Source organism: Hetaerina americana, unplaced genomic scaffold, assembly GCF_022747635.1.
Source record: "Hetaerina americana unplaced genomic scaffold, ioHetAmer1.1.p SCAF_8, whole genome shotgun sequence".
NCBI classification, from domain to species: Eukaryota; Metazoa; Arthropoda; class Insecta; order Odonata; family Calopterygidae; genus Hetaerina; species Hetaerina americana.
The window spans coordinates 44,559,751-44,580,355 of record NW_027287427.1 but is presented as its reverse complement, the minus strand read 5'-3'; the positions used below and the strand labels follow the sequence as shown (position 1 = coordinate 44,580,355).

The window sequence follows — 20,605 nt, the reverse complement described above, 5'->3', positions numbered from 1 at the left end:
GAAGTCAATTCGGGCAAAATGAGTGGCAATAAAATCTTGAAGATTGTGATAGAGAGGAAAATGTTGGGTGGGCAAGGTTTGAGATAGGAAATGATTTGGAGTGTTGGACGGAATAGAATGAGGAAGAAAGTATGTGATATGAAAAACCTAGTTAGACTGGTAGAATGCTACTAAGAATAGGTATTTTATTTCGATTTCAAAAACTCACTCTTCAGTTGAGTGACCACAGTCACCTTCTCCCTTTCAGAAGCCTCTATTCCTCATTGCGAAGTGGGAGCTGGGGTACCAACCACAATTGTACATGAAAGTCTGCAGTTTTTACTTTTGGCATTTAAATTAATTTTTAGCTCTCATAAATTGACAACTTCTGCAGGAAAAAGATCATCAAGGTGGCTGAAGAAAGCATGAAGTGATTTAGCACCGGAAATAAACGCATTTGTTTATTACATTTCAGTTAGGTTTTTTTTAGACGCACAGACTAAGCACTGCCGAATTCCTGAGTCTCGCCTAACAAGAGACTATCTGGCACCCTGAAATAAACTCTAATTTAATTCCGCATACTTTCAATTTATTTATAGGAGGAGAAATTGATTTTTGCTAACTTTAAAACGGTTCTTTTACTGTGTTTAAAAAACAGAATCATCACTTTCCCATCATTGGATCACGCAAGGCCCGATATCTCTTCTATTTTTCCTGCGCCTTCGATCAAGATGTATACAGAGTTTGTAGATACTGCCCCAATGCTGGGCAGTTGTCCGAGAATGTATCGAGTTTTTGGGGAGTTCAACAGATGCGCCCGCTTCAAAATTATTTCACTTCATTCGTATCGACTAAAAAGGCAACGAAAACCGGCAATATTCATTTTTACGAAAACAATTCTCATTCTCAAGTTGAAATGCAGAGATGATGTCAGCTGGGTAATGAACGCTCGGGGATGCCTTCAGCCTCTCTCATATCCATCAATCTCTCTCTTTCCGCCCATACGAGGCTTCGAGGAACACCCGAGGAACCTACAGTAGGCATGGAATCACACTATTGATCTATTGTCGCGTGGGGAAGTGCAGAGTTTAGAGGAGAGAGGGTCGAAGAGAGTGAAGTATGGCTATGAGAGGGGAAGCTGACAGTCGGAGATGAGTTAAGGGGGAACGCGAAGAATTTTAATTCTTGTCTTGCTATCTATCGAACTTAGACGGGGTCTACAGCTTGTGAAGCCTCATTGAACCATTATGAATGTTCTCTAAGGCAATTGTATCGATAGTCAGTATCTCATGGAAATGATAAAGTCAACAGAAAAAAAATATTTCATTAATGGTTCCACTACATTAATGTGCCATTTTATTTCAAATCGTTCCAAAATATTAACTAAATATTCTAATATATTTTCAATGATAATATACTGCATTTAAACTGAAAAAAAAATCCTTCAGTCAAATATTTTATTACGCATTCCAAATATTTGGTGCACTGGGATGGAAAATCAATAAAACAGAAAAACAAAATATAAACAAAACTATTAGATATTTTATTTAGGATGTAGAAATACTACCATGCATGCATTCCATTCGCGCCGTTCCAGATTGAGGCAGGCGCCAGAATGCCTAACTTTTGTAAAGAAAGGAGACTTGTATAAATATATAATGTATTCCAAGATAGCACCAGCGAAAAAAAACATAGAAACACACACAAAAAAATCTTGATCCTGATCCCAAAATAAACTGTGCATTCTTTTCCTTGAGAAAAGTGTTATCATCACCGAAAATTCAGAATTCATGTGAGTTTCTTTTGTGTGTGTTTCTGTGTTTTTTTGCTAGAGCTACTTGGTGCACATTATTATTCACATCCGTTAGACTTTCACTCGAGTTTTATATAATACATATATATTATATTATACATAAAATATTTATACTATATATACAAGCTTGCATGTATATATACGAGGGTCATCCGGAAAGTAGTACCCGTTCGTGAAATAAAGACACAAAAGTAAATATTAACAAGCATAAAAATTTTTATTTGAAAGAGGATACTTTAAACTACTTCTCAACATAATCTCCAAGCAAATTAAGGCATTTGTCATAACGTGTGACAAGTTTCTGTATTCCTGCTGCATAGTCCTTCGCCGCCAGCTCATTGAGATACGCGAGGGACCCATCTTGCACAAATTTTTGCATAATGCAGATGGTGTTTAACAATTTCATGAACAATTGTTCGAGAAACATTGGGAAAATGCTCACAGATGTCATCAATTGTGACGCGCCGATCGTTCCTCACGAATTCGTCAACTGAGCTCACCAGTTGGTCTGTAATGACAGACGGTCTCCCCGAACGCTCATCGTCGTGTGTGTTCCCCCTCCCCATGTTGAAGTTGCGACACCACCGCCGAACAGACGACTCGTCCATTACATTGTCTCCATACACCTCCTTTAATTGGCGATGAATATCACATGGGCGAACGTTTCTTGCATTGAGGAATTTAATCACTGCCCTCACTTCACAACTGGCGGCGTTCTCAATTTTTTTAAACATTGTAAACAATCACAGAAACAACACAGGCAATGCTAGCGTCACGCAACTTGGCTCAGAGAAGGCAGACAAGCCACTGAAGCTATCTGACCTCGTCCAGCGGCTACTCGCGTCGTCAGCACTTCATGCGGCACGAACGGGTACTACTTTCCGGATGACCCTCGTATGTATGTATGTATATATATATATATATATATATATATATATATATATATATATATATATATATATATATATATATATATATATATATATATATATATATATATATATATATTTATATATATTTATATATATTTATATTTATATATATAGACTTATAAAATTCACATATCAGGGCTGGGGGCCAGATCCTTTCTTTGTTACGGCTATGGTTTCCTAGAAAATCTGGTACCCAAAAAATCAAAATTTCAGTGACTACCACCTCCTCTCGAATAGTGAGGAAACCTCATCTCCCCATAAATCTGTTTGGTGAGTGAATCTCATCCAAAATGAGGAAGCCCACTTCTTTCATTATTTTCTTCAACGGGTAGGAGCATCTAATTACTATTCTTTCGTAACTCAACCATAACTCACATTATCTCTATTATTTTTATCACAAATATGCCTCAGGTAGCCCATAAACGAGCAATTAGTTCATCAGATGATGAATGTTGACAAAAAGTCCCGGAATCAAAATTGCCAAATGACTTTTACCTGAGGTAACAATCCAGAAAACTGTAGAAGTCAGTGAAATCGAAAATCAATTTCTTTTGGCCATTTAATATGTGGAATGCTACAAAGAGTAGAGTGATTCCGCATATGCTTGTCTCGTTTCAGGATGGTTACGATGAATCCATCAGAAAACAAATTAAATAGCCCTATATCTTCCGTCTACTCTGTCCCGTAATCCGGTTATACTTTTTGTCTCTTCAAGCATTTCGTGCGCCCCTGTGATCCCAATGGGCCTTCGCGTATCGTTGAGTTTGCCAGGGAACGAAACACTAACGTTCACGCAGTACCACCGTTTCTTAAGTCGGAACTTAAAACCCACTATCGTTGGGTAGGACTAACCCTGGAAAAATGAGTTCACACGATTCGTCGTATATCTTGCGATTCGCTTTTAGAAAACCTTTCTGGTGTTTTAGTAAACTTTTCCGATTGTTCATTTATATAAATGTAAACGTTCGGCGAAAAGCTTACGTCTTTAACCTACTCATCTTTTCTAACCCTTCCTCTTTCCGGTATCCACCCGCAGTAATACATCTCCGGAAGTCATTGCGACAGGGGCGGTTGGTAGCCCTTTGGATGTTAAGGATCAGACGAATCGGTATGCAAGATCTGTCCACGAATCAATCGGTTTGGAGAACCCTTTAAGTCCATGGAGGATGAGGGGGGGGCCAAGGAGCGAGGTGGGTTGAAGGGCATCAGGAAGAAAAATACCAAGTCCAATGGAAGCTTGGGGTCGTCAAACTTGTAGCGTTAGGCAGGTGTGACAAGCGATATGAAGGACACGTGCTATCCTACTTAGGCAACGCGTAGGAACTGCTGCTGGCCCTCGTGAGCCATTGTGCGATGTGTTTCCCGAGGAATTAGGCAGATAATGTTCATTCGCGATGGGTAGGTTAATTCGAAAAAATATTGCGATAGGAAATTAATCCTTAGGGATTCATAGGAATACATATTTTGGTAGCCAGTTTTAGAGGGCAAGCTGAATTTGAACTCGTACTTAATGTTCAGTGCTCCCGAGCTTGCTTTTTTACATCAATGAAATGATGAAAAACCTCATAGAAAGGGAAGAGTCATAAAAATAGGGATGTGTATTCAAATTTGCACATCCGAGACAGTAGTTATACATTACTCTTCCGCGTAATTCCAGAATTTTCTAGGAAATTTTAGGTTTCTAGAAAAATGAACGTTGTGGATAAGAATAGAGAAAATAAAAAGGGCTCTCAAACGATTGAGTTCCGGGAAAATAGTAGGGAGAAATTCGAGGGTGACAGGAAAAGTGGATGGAGGAGGTACTGAGTGGAGATGGGATGCTGGAGACAGTGATAGATGGAAAGTGACGTGGAAGAGAGTAAAGGGAAGGCATATTGGTAAGAGTTATGGGGTAGAAAGTATGTAGAGCTGTAGAAAATATATTGTTACATGTAGTATTGGGCTAAAGTTCTTATTTGTGTCATTTCAGTACATGGTATGGGGTATAAGAGTGCGTAGTGCCCGGGTCCATCGAAAACCTACCTAAGGAGGTTGATTACTGCAATTATCAATTATTTTTAAAAATATTTTGAATTTAGTTCCTGGCGTTTCCAGGCGCCCCCCCCCCCCTCACGCCGGGCTTTAACCCAAAGAACTCAGGCCGACAGTCGAGCTTCCTACTTCCCCCGGAATTACCCCGTTCACTCCGGATGGGTCCATAATTGGGAAGGACAAAAGGTGGAGTGACGAACGATGATGCAATGCGAGTGGGTGAAAGGTTTTAGTCCCGCACGAGAGAGGAAGCGATCACGCAGTAATATTTCGGACGCGAGGTAATGTTTGCCTCTGCTACGTCGTGAATGCCATTGTCACCTCCATGCTTCCTAGCGGCTCGTCTGAAAGAGTTTCTCAAGCCACGAGGGGCTTGTCGATGGCTCACGGCTCGGCTTCTCCTCATTCGCCGGCCGCCACGGCACAGAACGAACTGAACAGGGTGTGGGGACTTCATTTTTTTCAACCGATGCAAACGGACAGGATGTTCGGCGCGGGGCCGTTGGCGCTGGTACGAGAGCGGGTGGAGGAAACGTCAATGGCTTCAAAGCAAGCGAAGTCGCCATAATGCGGTCCTTAGGTAACCCGTTCAGGTGCCAAAAACGGATTCCGGGTGAGATAATCAAAACAACGCGGGACGGATAGAGGGAGGGGAAGGAAGGGGGCCTTGACCGTGCAGGGCGCTGGTGAGGGGGCTTGGAGAACGGGGCGGGAGGAGAAGGATTTGAGGGGTCAAGGGGAACGGAGGTTGAAATTCGGCGCGAGAGACACGGACGAGGGGAGTGGGTTAGCGCAATCACAACTACGGAGGACCGGAAGGAAGCGTTTAAAAAAAATGTAGCGTGCGGGAAGGAGAGGGGTTGATGGGCGGCTGAACAGAGGGAAAGGTTTTTGACGGAGTTAAGAAGGAAGACGCATAACACACTCCTCTCCCCCTCCAAGGTCGCGATTTGATGGTTTTCGTCGGCTTTCGGCAGCGTTGCGACATCACCACTATTGAGAGGGAGGGCTGGGATTCCCCACGACTCGTGGGAAAATGAAAACCTGAGAGAGAGAGAAAAAAATAATATATTGTTGGGGTTGGTTTGGACTGAGGGTCGTTCGTATTGGAGGTGGGGTGAATAGAGGGAAAGGCCGATTCCGTCCTGTTTCCTTTCGTCCTCACCCTAGTCAGAAGGATCGAGGGGAGATAGGTGTTTCTGAGAAGGGAGAATGCCAGGGCTCGAGAGTCTAGCTTACGGTGTTGGCCCCGAGGGGCAATTACAGTCGGGATATCGTGATTGAATTCCTCCAACTTATTTTTTTTAATTTCGCGAAGCTCTCAACTCTCCCCGGTTCAGCGGGGGAAGGTGGCGATGATATCCTGAGGGGCGGGCAGTGGGTGTCGGGCTGAGAAGTCTGGAAGAGATCGTGCTTGCAGGAACATTTCCTCGCCCCCTCGGCATAGTTAGTAAGCCCAAGTCGGGCGCCACTTCTGGCCCGCCGGTGATTTCAAAGGGACCCGCCGGCTGTTTCCAAGTTGCCCGAGGTTTTCGCGTTGTCATAATATTAGCACGATGCCTGAATGTAAATGTAACACATTATGCATTTCACAGTATTATTGAAAGCGAGAGAAAGGGGAAGAGTATTGGCATACCATATTGTAAGAGGTGGCTGGTTGGTAGGGTATAAAGTACGAAGAGCTAAAAGGAAAACAGCACATGCACAAAGGGAAAATGGTTTTTTGAAATTTTACGAAGGTGGCCGATGAATCAATGACTTTTTATAATAAGTGAAAGAAAAAACCTACTTCTATGTTTTGATTATTAACAAATATTTTTTTCCTGTACTTAATCGTGGTTAGGCTATGTTTTCATTGGACTTTAGCTCTAGACACCATGAAATTCTTAAGACTTGATTAAAATGGCACAAAAATCCTTTACCTTATGCTTTACAAGTATATTACAATGACTGGATATTTATCTCTGCATTCTTTTTACATCCCTTATTTCCATCCAAAATACTTTTCCTCACTCTACCTCGCATTCATAATATTCTCCCCTCAGGCAATACTCGAGAAGGAAAAACATTTCTTAATTTTTAAGAATGATGTCGATTACTTTTCAAGGCACACCTTTTTTGTTTTTTTAAGAAGCACTCCTTCGTCTCTTAAGGCATATTTAAGCACAATATCTGCCCCACTAGCAAAGAAACGCTGCTAACGCATAAGTACCTACTTATATAGAGACTACTTTCCGTCTTCAAGAAGCGATTGTAAAGATTGGCAGGATACCAGCCACTAAAGAAAACTTTATGGCGATATTATGTAACTCAGTAAACGGTAAATTATGTAACTCCTGAAGAATCTTTTATTAAATGGTTAATATTTTCTTATATTAAAATTCAGATTATTCGTGAAAAAAATTCCTGCACTGGTTATTTTGGCAGCCAATTTCATGGATCAGGAATATACTCAAATGGCTTTGCTAGAAAAACTGAACATTGCAAAAATACCAGTATATTGAAATTGTAATGAAAAATGAGATCAGGATACATATCACATTAAGATCACGTATTTTATTTACATAAAAACCGTGCGAGCAACTTCGCTATTGAAATTATCGGTGTGCAATATCCGCTCACGATCCTCATACCACGAAAGTTTTATCTTTCGAGGTTCGGCATTTAAAATGAAATATTGCATTTGCAAATTTACGTCGTGACGTTGGTGGCTATCCATCGCCATTCGCGATCAAATGACCGCGGATCATAGGATCGCTAGTCAGAGGAAATGCATCGCAATACATATTGTGGAGCCCTCGATCAGCTGAGAACTCGGTAATAAATTGCCATTGACTCCAGCCAGTGAGAGAAAAGAGTGCGGGGGAGGCGTTTCTGGGCGTGGGTCGTTGGGAGCTCTTTCGGAGGCCATCGTGTTCGTCCGGTGGTTACGCTTCGTTAAAATGCACCCTCGTCATGGTTCACTCCTCGTTTCCATGGTGACGTCTTATTTTCGCTCAAGTCACCTCAGGAGAAATAATGGAGTGATAACTTTTTCAATCTAGCAATCTCGGTAATTTCTCCATTCTCAACGTGCTGACGGCGAGTCCTGGTAATGACGCCCGTTCTGCCTCGAGCAAAAACGGATCGATCATTTAAAAATCGACCGGGTCGTTAGCCACGAAGTATCTTAATGCCTTTCGATGAAATGACTCGACATATCTTATGTCTTTCATCCTGAGGGGGTTGGATTGGTGTTGATATTAGCGTGAGAATTCTCCACGGCGAAGGATTGGCATGGATTTTAGCGAAGGACTATTTTCAACGCTATTCTCTGTGGTTTATATTAAGCACTTATATTTCACAGTCTGTCAGATGAGACGCTAAACTGCAGTCCACTTGGAGTCTCTCGGTAAGAGTTAAACAACGCTGATCCCTGATTAATTCCCACCCTGCCTCAGCTGACCAAATTTCTGCATTCGTCCAAATCACTTGGCCATCACTAATTGCGTAAATGATCTCTGCCTGTGGTTACTTTCACTCTAATAATCATTAGTATTTTTTTCACATCGGGACATGTCATAAAATAAGAGTATGTTATGGTGTAATCCAGAATAAGCTTGTGGTATGTATATCTTACATTTTAGTCCATAGGGACTATAATTGGTGGATAATAGCGAACATACAATTAAAAAACAATCTATACAGAGTGGCTTCGGACGTACTCCATTCGTCTAATTACAGTTAAATGCTTTTTACTCAAAAGATTGCGTTTAGTTTTTAATATTTTGATACTTTCCTCTCCAGCGTCGAAGTTTCCAGCCACTCTCAAGCCCACCATCACGTCTATGGCACGGAAGTTTTGAAAACTGTAGCGTTCATCTATTTATATTGTAGAATTTCCAAGACACAATGAACGAAATAGACGTCAAACTTTTGTCCTGGGACCCAAGTCTGCGCATGCTAGTTTTGTCATTATTAATTTAACTGAATTATGCCGTTTTTCCTCCCGTAATTACTCAAATTAGAATGATAAATGGAACTAAATACTAATACAACCGTGCTCCCTCCGGCAATAGTGATTAATTCACCGCGAATTTGATCACCTCTTTAATTAATATTCGTGTAGAGACAACGGCCCCTTCATCTTGACTTGTATGCATTTTTTTCGGGGCCTCCCATAATATCCTCCTTTCCCATTATTAGATTTTCGCTCGCGGAAACCACCTTTCGCAGGGCCTGCAGCCGTGGCTTATTTAGAAGGAAAGGCGCTCCATGCAAAATCTTCCGCAAGACATGAATGGAATAAGATTAGCTCCGCTCTGAGATGGAAAAGAATCCGCCACATCTTAGTGTTATGGACAGTTTCATTTTTTTTAATATCCATTGGGGACGTATTTCATCCCGACCCAACATTTCCGCATTTTTCAGTGCAAGTATCTATATTTGAAAGTTTTTCAGTTCAGCAAAGATGAAAAGTATCCATGATCCTTTGTGAATTTCCAGCGTCTCATTCAGCGTTCTGCTCCCAATTACAAATGCATGTGATGCACATACATAGTAACACATAGCTTGTGGTGTTATGGTATTAAATGTGAAGCTGGTTGCAGCAAATATAAATAACAATCACTCTGGTGGAGTTTTAGCCTTAAACAACATATTGTACGTAAACTTCCTGGTTGAAACAAATTTTTCCCTTCCTGAGCTACTCCTGCATTATTCTTTGAATCTAGATAATAATGCGGCAGCAAAACTCCTTGCAAAGTGGGAGGGAAGAGAAAGGGTATTTTTCGCAAAACAATACCAAATTACGAACAATGGATAAGTATTGACATGTTTTATTTAAGAAAACATTCTCTTTCACCACTTGAACCCATTTTACCTTCCCTTTTCCTAAATTATTAGCTATAAAATCTTTATGCCTATTTATATAAAATTCAATTCCTTTGTCAATGTCTCACGTCATCCTAAGTCTTTCTAACATAGTATGATTGATACTTGTATAATATTGAAGTAACGCAAACGTTAACGAATCAGTGACATTGCATGTCGAACTGTCTTTCAAGGGCCGTAAAAATCTTCACTCTGGTCCACACGCAAGAGAGGTCTTTACTCCTTCGGGTCCGAAGCAAACCAATCAGGCGTTAACCGAAACAATGGAGGCGTGCCGCAATCACAACGGTGCATTGTCTGTTTACGTTGCAAAATGCTTATTTTGGGGAGTAATTTAACGTTTCTTAGCGGAGTAGGAAGTGAAAGGTGGTCTCGATTGCATGATTAACGATGCACTTATTTTTTTTATTGCACCTGACTCGAAATACGGAGCAAGGATCAGCTCCACGACTTTGATTCGAAGAAGCGAAGACGGAAAATATCGTAATATTTGGTCTCCGTTCGAATGTGAATCACGGTGTCTCTGAGAGCACCCCATTTTGCCAAAGCATTTCTCTCGGCCATGTCTGACCTATAACCTTAACGGCTTTATAACTTGCTCATTCGTGTGTGGATGATGAATTTACGGCCAAAACAGCCGGGTAACAAGTGAAACAAATGAATCACGCGATTCTGGGCATCCGCTGGACGGTCAATCACCTCCATTTTCAAAGCGTCACGAGAAAAAGAGATTACGTCAGAGTTTAATGGTGGCACAGTTTTATTCTATCATTTGGTTTACCGTCGAGGAGGTGATTATTTTTGTATTAACATTAATATCCATTATCTCAAGCGCGAATAATCTCAGATAAGTTCCCCAGGAATTTTTGACCAATATGTATTATCTGGCCCTCTATTTAATGATTTTAACATACCGTATTACACGATGCTTTGCAGTGCGAAGAAGCAGTTGGAGGTATAATCGTAAAAAAAATCCGAAATCAGTGTCAAAATGAATAGTCATTCTCCTGAGTCAGATAAAATTAGTGACAGTAATTTGTCTGAGGTTATTTTGCCTGGGAGGAAAGATGGATGCAGATCATTTTGTTTGGAATGTTGAAGACGGCGATAAAGGGAGGACGTTAGGCAAGTGAGGTTGGGATAGGCAAAGGATAGGCATGTTGGACATATTGGATGGTATTGTGGGAGGTAGAAAGTTTGCGGAGCAGAAGAAAATTTACTTTAACGTGGGAGGTAAGGTCATGTCTCGTTAGGTAGGACTAAGAAATGTATAATGTTATAGTTTGAGTTCATTCAAAGCCTACCTAAAACGATAGGTACAATATTCTGATAATAGCTTCCTCGGTCGATGTGACGCAAATATTTACTCGTTCAGTAAAACCTCTGAACGTTTAATAACAATATTAAGAAAACTTGTTGCCGTGGTTGTACGAAAATAAAGGTGTTATTCGATTAATAAATTAAATGCACTTTGTGCTTTTCTTTGAAAACTATATTCTGCAGTTTCTCTTCAGGCCTTCAAGAACGTATCCAGGGACACTTAACCGACCGTTAAGTCTTCAAGTCGAACACTTTTGTTCATAAATTATTTTTTCCTTTCGAACGTCCCAACTGTTAATGGTTCTTCTAAACATCTTTGAAAAACAATTCTTAGTAGAGCAGCATTTGAATGATCGCTTACCCCTAAACGCGGTGTATTTCTTCCTTCATGTTTAACTGCGAGAAGAACACTAACTTGGTGAATATGAAAAGGAAATAAAAAATCGAGGCAGGCATTCAAGAACTGTGAGAATCTAACAGCAAATCTTTCAAGTCAGGTGATCGGAATAATAAATACCAGCCCGTGAACGTAATCTCTTCATTCAGCGCTGAGCAGGATGTCATCAAGCCTGACTTAACATGAATTCCGTCATCGGGGCGTATGTCACCGTGTGTTGGAACCTCAGTCACCAACAAAGACGAGTACTTGAAGTATTTTGTTAAAAGAGGTAACAAACGCAACTGGGATATAAGTTCATTCACCCAGATGGTAGAACATGGTAGGGGAATAGTAGGATGTTGAAGCCCGTGATAGCCGGTTTAATTTAAGTAATAAAATATCAGGGTAGAGGAAGTAATACGAGTAGAATAGTCTTTTCAAATCCTCATCAGGCAAATTTATAAGTAGACTCTTTTACCAACTTCTGAAGCTGCTGATTGTGTGATTTAATAATTTCAAAGACGTCAGGTGCAGAAGAGCGCGAGATGAGAGGAAATTTATGCTGACGAGAAAACGCTGGAAAATTTAAGACAGCAGTATCATCGGGGCATGAGAGAATCAGCAGTAGATGAGAAATCAGTCAAAAAAACGTGCTGATTGACACACCAGGGCCAGAGAAATATTTCAATTTGATAGCTTATGTATTACGTCATGCCACTTGCAGGTGATATTCAGGCATTGCAAAGAAGATTGTCCACACTAGAAAAATGAACGGCAGAGTATGACATGAAAATAATGGTAGAAAGACAAAAGTTATGAAAATTAATGATGAAGAGTTTATGAAAGTAACAATAAATGGAACAAGGATGGAGGGAGCTGAAATGTACAAGTATCTGGGAAGTATGATAACTGAAAACGTTAAGAGTGATGTAGAAAGTAGAACGAGAATAGTCATGGCAAAGGGGGAATTAAATTGAATGGTTGCCAAGCAGTAGTCTTGAACTGGGGAAGAAAAAAGTGAAGTACTTCGTGAGGAGTGTAATGACTTTTGGATGTAAAATGTTAACCTTGGGTGGAAGAGAGAGGGAGAGAATTGAGATGTATGGACGTGGAGGAGTTTGGAAAGAATAAAATTATGTACAGGATGAAGATGAAAATTGGAGAAGAAAGAACTGTCCTCAATGCGATCGAGAGGAGAAAAGAAAACTGGATAGGACATTTAACAAGAGGAGAATGAAATATAAAAAGAGCAAAGAAAATCAAAAGAAAAGAGATGGGGAAAGAGGAGATTGAAAATGTTGCATGATATCAGGTTTGGAAAAATCTATAAAGGAACAAAGGATCAGGCAAATTACAGAAACAAATGGAGAAAGTAATGGATTAAAGGGGCTACCGTGTTGCAGAACAGCGGATGATGAATCCATATGCGAACTGGACAGTGAATATAAGTACATTATCAAGTACCACGAGTGAGTCCAGCCCCTGTTAGGCTGCTAAATGTTTCAAGATGGGTCCAAAACCGTGGTTGCGTAATACCTGGTGCTCCGATAGAGTTGAAATGTGGGAGTGTGGCGGTTTTTTGTGAAACTATCCAGAAGAATGAGTCAGCACAAGGTCTTGCGGATGGCATAACTCCGAAAGGGATAAAAAAAATTCGCCCTCGGAATTTGATAAACGGCCGATTGAGACAGGAGGCGCGGGTGGCGTTGAAAGGGAGAAAAAGCATTTATTGAATGGAAATGTCATCCAGTTGGGATTTACTTTCGAGCAGTGCTTTAGGAAACTTCCCGCAGAGTCGGTTTCACTCTCGCTTCGAGGCCTATTTATGGCGAGCGCCACGTTACTTGGGGGGATAACTGCTCCAGCTTTTTGGCTGGGATGTTCTCGACCGTGAATGATTGGATTCGTTAGATGATCGGAGGACTGGTGAGAAAAATATGATACAGACCGTGACCTACTAATTTCAACCACCCATATTCATCGGAGAGCTTTACGCACTTAATTCGCGTAAATCAAGTTACGTTATTATGCCCCAATCTTTAAGGAGTTATCTAGATTATTCAATTACCTTACTCTGATGGAGGTGTAAATTCCACCGTAAACTTTATAGCGAGTTCCTGTCGGAGAACTATTTTAGGACCAATGGGATTTTGAAGTAAACTCGTGTTTCAACAATAGATTATTTTGCCTCTTTTACTTGGGTAATAATAGTAGTAATAATGTATTCAATGCCCACAGGTGCTTATATCATAGTGAAAACCAAATAATTAACGAAAATAGAGAGGTAATAAAATGCAAACACTAAAAAAGTATATTAAAATTTCTGATAACAAATTAAAGTTTGTTTAAAAGCTAAACGAATATTTGGAAATGTTGGATTCAGATTTATAATCTAAAAATTCATTTGCCGATCAAAACACTCGCGTCAATGGTTCAAACTTCCTAAACTCCTCCACCCATCCGAATCAACCTCGAAAGAGTGGTGTTCTCCGCGCTAGGGACTCTAATATCTACAACTCTTAGAAGAAGGCCAGAGCCATCAGGTCCGTTCAAAATTTTTAAGAAAAAAATTACGTTGGTAACCTACCGGCTTACATTTAAAGGAGTTAAACTTAATTATTGGCATCAATTGGAATAGTCACTTTCATTAAAAATAGGGTCATTATTTTTTGCAACACATCTAATTAACAAAACGTGTATCTATTTTCTCAATAGTATCTTTTAATATTTCAATCATAAGTTAAATGCTATAAGATTTCAGATAACGCAGCCGTAATCAAAAAAAGACGGAACAGGGGCGCAGCATAATTGTACTTGGGTATCGATAGAGAATTTGGAGGATTAGTTTCCCTTTAAAATCCCCGATTAGATATAAAAAGGCCTTTGATTGGATAGTTTAAAGTGTGAATTTCAAGTTAGCTTGTGATTATTTGACACCAAAAGCAGTTTTTGAAGTTACCCGCTCGAGAGGAACACTATCGACAATATAGGTGAAATTGACAAATCTTTTCTTCAATGTGAAGGTGATAATAATATTGCCAGTGTTTTATAACTTCTTCAATGAAATTGATTTAAAAGCTCGTTAAATGATGCATTCAAGATACAATTCCGCATATCTTAGTGATTGGTATATTCATTTATATTTTTTTTATTTCTTTTAATGCTTATTATTCAACTATTGAAGAACAGATTATATATATATATAAGTATACCATTATTCTTACATTTTTTAACAGTAAGCTCTTTAAAAGACTTCTTTTGACATCTGTATACACAAAACCGTGATGAGAAGTGTTTTACCTAAAATTTGAAATTTAAATAAATGCAAATAAAATACATGCCTGACTTGCGATGAGAATATATCTTTGAAGATTAGAGAATATGAATAATGGGTCATGTCAAATCCTGTCAAAATGTTAATAATTCTTCTGAATCTTAATTTTACATTATTTAGATACGCGTACTGTTTTTATATTTAAATAAAAAATGATTCCTATATCCAATTTTCTTAAAGCATTGAAAAAAATACAAGAGCAATACATATTTTTAATGTAACCATAGGGTCTGCATGGCATAAAGCATTGGGATATGCTGTGTCTTTAAATATGAAAATGTTCAATGTTTAGCTATGATTTTAAAAAATGTGAGTTCGTTTGTGAAATAAATATTTTTAGTTTTTTGCAGTTTTAAAAATTTCCCAGCATATAGAATAATGTTTTGAAACTTTCAATCATTTTGATTGTATCCTAATCTGTTTCAATGAATCATTGTCTATGTAGAGTATTAACAGCTTTTTCACCTTTGTCTCATTTGTTTCTTTCATAAGCATTTTCATAAGCTTTCTCTATGCTCATAACTCTTTTTTTATTTTTTTACAAAAGTATTTTTTTCCATAGCGGTAAAATTCTGTAAGTTAATGAAAAGACACAGGAAAGATTCCAATTAAAAAACAACATCACTGTTGTACTTCCTCTATCAGTCCATGTAGCTAAGTTGTTGGTAGAAAATAGGGAAGCAATCGTTGTCTTCAGCCATTGTAATCGTTATAAGGACCCTCGCGACGAAGCTCGAGAAGAGAGCATGGAAATATCTACGACATGAAAATTTCTTAATGAGCAATTCAGAACTGTTTATGTATTCCGATACAATATCTAACGAACAAAATAAAATACTTTTTGAAAAATTTACTGCATCGGGTTACACTACGCACTTATTAAAATGATTTAATATCAATAAATAAGATCTATCTTGAACAACTTCTCCGACGCCGCTCTAATGATGGCATCGTATGTTGAAGTAGTTCATTAAAGTCCTCTCAAGTGCGTACGATTTTAAAACATATTTCAAAAGAAGGCCAGTCAACGCCGCCTCGTTTCATTAACGTGGGAATAATTGAGAGCATTGCTGCGGAATGAATGAGAAAATTACGGACGGTAAAATGAATGCGTTTTCATCTTGCGGAGTGCTCTCAGTTTTTTTTTCCTGTCCCCGAGTTGTCTTCGTTCGTTTTTCCAATGGCATCTATCCTCGCGACTCCCGAAGGAGCGTGAAAGGCGTTCGAATGAACTCGCATGCATCATTGCCTCGCCGTACCTGAGATCAAAACGAAACGAAAAAATAAAGCACCAGTTCTACTTCTTCATGAGCGCCCGGGTTGACAAATAGCTCTATAATATACGCGCGAGTGAAGGCATTGTCGCAAAAAAATGTGGCCGTCTCAATGTTGGAATTACTCATGGGAATCCGATGTGAGGTAAAGAGTGCGTTTCGATGGACGAAAATATTCGCGAATGGAAAGTAACAACCTCGCTCCGTGCAATTAGGCACCGACACGTGACTACCCCTGCGTACATTAAATGGGAACTGGAGAGATTCATGGTGGCTTTCTGATACATTTTAAGATCTTAGATTTAGATTTATGTAGTACCCTGCAAGCTAGGGGGTATGGCAGTGGGTGATTACACATCAAATTACCATTGACCCAAAACACCTTCCCCCCTAGCACGGTCGGAGGGTTACGTTAACGCTTACGTCATTCTGATCCCTTATAGCTCGTGGGAAAAATAACATCTTTCACCTATCTGTTCTGTACTTAATCTCTCGAAGTTTATTGGCATGATCTCTCCCACCGTAATACGATGGAGCTAATTATACATTTCCCACATCGTTACTTAAGAGACACCCTTCCAATTAATGCAAGAGATTGCATCTATAACTTAACATGAGTGATTCCCATCCTAGATCCTATAATAATGTTGATGCGACTTTTATTTTGTCATAACGTTTTACAAATCTAGCTCCTCTATGCTGTACGCAATCTAATTCGTCAATTCACCCTACTTCATGAGGATCCCATATACTAGCAACATAGCGAAAGATAACATTTCTCCTTTACCTTGTCATCACATTTCCCCAAAACTCATCTGATAAATCCTAATTTTTTGTTTGTTTGACCTCATATTCCACGTCTATGTTTCTCCCAGGACAGATCGCGAGTGAGGGTAGAAGATGGATTAAACGAAAAAACTAGATCGCTACTGTGTGTATCAGAGAAGCCATATCTTAGGGCCCCCCAGGCTGAACCCATCCCAAAGACTGCTTGAAAATATCAAGGTACAAAGGAATTCTCTTTAAGACAAACGCCCTGATAGGTGATTTATATGCAAAAAGGTATCTAAAATTCGATGTCAAAACCGTGAAAAAGCTCTCGACACGGTGGTAATTGATTTTCGCTCCGCTACGCGATCGCATGCAAATTTGCAAAATTGTCCTATTTTTCCCGAGTCGTGAAGTAAATAGCATCCTGAAGTGAGAGGTAACGCGTTTATTTTTAATATTCCAACGAAGTTGAAAGAGATCGCTCAGTCAAAATCAAAAGATATTAATTCGATTGGCGACGGTGTTCGACCGCCATCGATGAATTTTGAAACCAGGTCCAACGCTCGGGATCCAGAATTTCATAACCCGTGTCATGAACAACTCCCACCCCTTCTACAAAATATGGCGAAAAGGGAATGATTAATTGAAGTGAAACATCGGTGGTGATTTCTGAATCTGGCACTACTTTCGCTAATCTCTCAGAGTCGCCTTGACAACGCCCTCTTCTTGAATGAGATACGAGTACGTGGATGATTATGGAATAAAAGTGATTAATGTAATTTAGCAGTCGTATTAGTTTATAAAAGTTAATGAAAAATATCCGAAGGTGTATCTAACAGTAAATCATTGGGGAAACAGTCAAATTATATTGACAGGTATCTATTATTTAGAACAATACGTAATGTTATTAGCCGTTTAAGAAATTTATTATTTGGAGCAAATCAGCACTGAATGATCTCTTGTAAACGCTGTTTCGCGCATTTTTCCATTGGTATATCTCATACACTAGATTGAAACGTACCTAATCTTAATTAAGGTTAACGCGATATGTTGGAGCATGATGATTTCCAGATGAAGTTGGTAGTTTTTAGGGGAGGCGACCGACAGCTAAGGTCATTTGCGCCATAGGAGATGGACAGGAAAAGATGAAGGGTGGAGAGAACCCCGGCATCGGCATTAGCCTACTCTTTACGAAAGGCGCCCAGGGGTCAGCAGTTTAACGTCCCATCCGGCGGACGGCGTACTCACTCACGTACTCACTCTCACACAAGTGAGAGTGAGAGATCGAGGTACCTCTGAAAAATATTCAACACCGCCGGGATTTGAACCCGCGCCCTCAGGGTGGGAAGCCAGTACGTTAGCCCCCGCACCATCTCGATCCCTCTATGGTCTGGAAAAGTTTTGCAGAGCATTTCAATTGGTGACAGAATATCGAAGAATGTGACATGGGGAGAATGTTAGGGCGGGAAAGGTAGGGGGAGGAAAAGAATGAGCATGTTGAATGGGATTGAGGAAGGTTGAAAATGCGTGGAATCGAAGAAGGATTCGGTACGGGGTGTCACGTTGTGTCTTGTTAGACGAGCCTTTGAAATGTAGCGATCGTAAGGCGTGCGTCATCTCGAAACCTAGCTTAAACGGTAGTTAATTAACATTAGTTAATCATTTCATTTATTCCGTAGATAAAATTCCAGAGTGAAATTCTTAAATTTCGAGAAGATTCCTGATGGATTACACAAAATAATTACGTCAACCACATTAAAATGGCAAATTTTATATCCTTTGCATCATTTGGTAATAATTTCTTGAGATTTCTGAATCGAAAAGAATTCTGATTCCATTCGCTTTCCCATTGACTGAGTTAGCGTCTGCATTTTGCTCTATTTTGGTGTTAAGTTCATACCAATAAGATGAAAGTAATTGATATTTCATTTCATTTTTTGTAACAACATTATTATCAATACCATTTTGGATCCATGCAACTGCTTTAAATGTGATCTGTGTTCTCTTTAAAGGTTCCTCATATTTGTCAGCGGCGGCTGAGGCAGCGGCCGTAAAGAGAAGCGCTCACTTCCTGTACCCTGACAGCCATCGTGCAAGTGGTAATCACATCACTCTATTTACTAACGGTTATGCTTGAAAGTATGAAACTAATTGTCACTATTAACCACATAGTCCATGGTGCTAGAAATAGTTGAATGCGTGTTCAATGCTCAGAGAGAAAAAGAAACTGAATTTGTTGGTCTGATTGGACAATAAGTCCCATCGTACAGATTGATACAACTGTATCATTTTTTATCGAGTTTTTTTTCAATTTCTTATTGTACAGTAATACATTCATTTACATGATTTAACAGTAATAAGTGTATTAATAGTAAAAATAAATAATTACAATATAAGTGTGACGGAGTGTGTCTTTGCAACCCCTTTAAGAGTGTGTCTTTGCAATTTAAACATATTTCAGGTATTTTTTGAACAAATGTGTAGACATAATAGATTTTATTTGGTTTTGGCTCCTAGTATTATTAATATTATTCGGTGAGAAATCCCATAGGTTACTCTAGAAGACAAGAAACGACCCTGTAGAGTAAATATCCTTACTGTTGATTTCCTACTACGAACTTTTATGGCGTATCTTTATGTTAAATTAGAGCAGGGTTAAGAAAAATAATGTGAGATAGAGGAAATGCAGCAGTTGCAGGTGAAATTAGACTTTCGCGCTGCTATTCAAAAATGCTTTCATGTTTAAAAGATTTTACTCGAAAATAACGATTATCAGCCGCGAATCTACGCGAAAAGCTCTATTAATTTATCACATTAACAGATCTCCAATGAAACACTGATGAAGCTTGGTTTATGTGATGAGAATCAATGATTAACAAATTTTAAGTTTGGCTTAGCGGTTATCTTATTATTTTGTTTTGTATATCGGCCGTCCTGGCGCTACCTTCGGGTATATGCCAATTGCTGCACATCCATGCATTACTTACAATTCACAATTAATTACTTCCGTAAAACTTTGTAATCAATTTTTAGAATGTTTGACGTACACGAGTGTCAACATTTATAGTTACACTGTCCCAATAATCACTATACGTCATCAAAAAGATCAACGTTATAAAACTGAGTTGGCAGTCTACATTTTAAGGCACACTTTGGACAAGCACAAACTTCGCACTCATGCATTTCGTAGCCTCGACTAACAAGATACACCTAACCTGACACCACTCTGTACAATAAACCCTTCTTCTTTTTTGCATGAATTCTGTCTTCCTTCATTCGTGTCAACATGCCCATCCTACCCTTTGTATATCTCCCAACAATCCTCTCTCTTCCCCCACCTTGTCTTGTTCTTCCCCGTTTGTTTTCCTTTCTGTCAATTTTATCTTTTCCGAACTTCTCCACGCCCACATCTCAAAAGTCTCCAATCTATGACTATCATCCTACTTCAATGACCATGTTTCTGCACCGTACAAAACCACGCGCCTTATTCACTAATCGTTTGTTAAAGTCGTTACTCAACGTTGCTTTTATCAAATCCTATTCACTTCTTGTCAAAGCTTCTTTGCTGCTTTGACCAACTTGCTGCGTGCAATACACTTCCAAGCTATGTAAACAGGTGTAAGCTGGTTTAGTTTTGGGATGATATATACCTGTAGATAGGTATTGATGAAATAAAAGTTATATGCGCGTCTCTTCTTCTCCGTCTTCTGAATAGTGAACTTTCATAGTCATAATTAACTATTTAATTAAAATTTGTGCAGTTTTCAAATACTTTGCTTAGGCATTAATTATGAGAGACGGCTTCCATCTGCTCGAGATGATTAACGGAAAGGAAAGCAACCTCTTCGTGATGATCGTGAATATTCAGTAGACATTTCCATCGGTGGTTGGACTGCGTTT

At 39.3% G+C, this 20,605-nt stretch overlaps 1 protein-coding gene across 1 annotated transcript in view; it reads left to right on the top strand.

Moving 5' to 3' along the window:
* The window catches only part of LOC139697696 (uncharacterized), a 234,166-nt gene that overhangs the window by 197,748 nt on the left and 15,813 nt on the right, over nt 1–20,605 (top strand). The window contains exon 3 of the mRNA XM_071596516.1: nt 18,718–18,804. Within this exon, the coding sequence (XP_071452617.1) occupies nt 18,718–18,804 (87 nt within the window). The remainder of the gene's footprint in view (nt 1–18,717; nt 18,805–20,605) is intronic.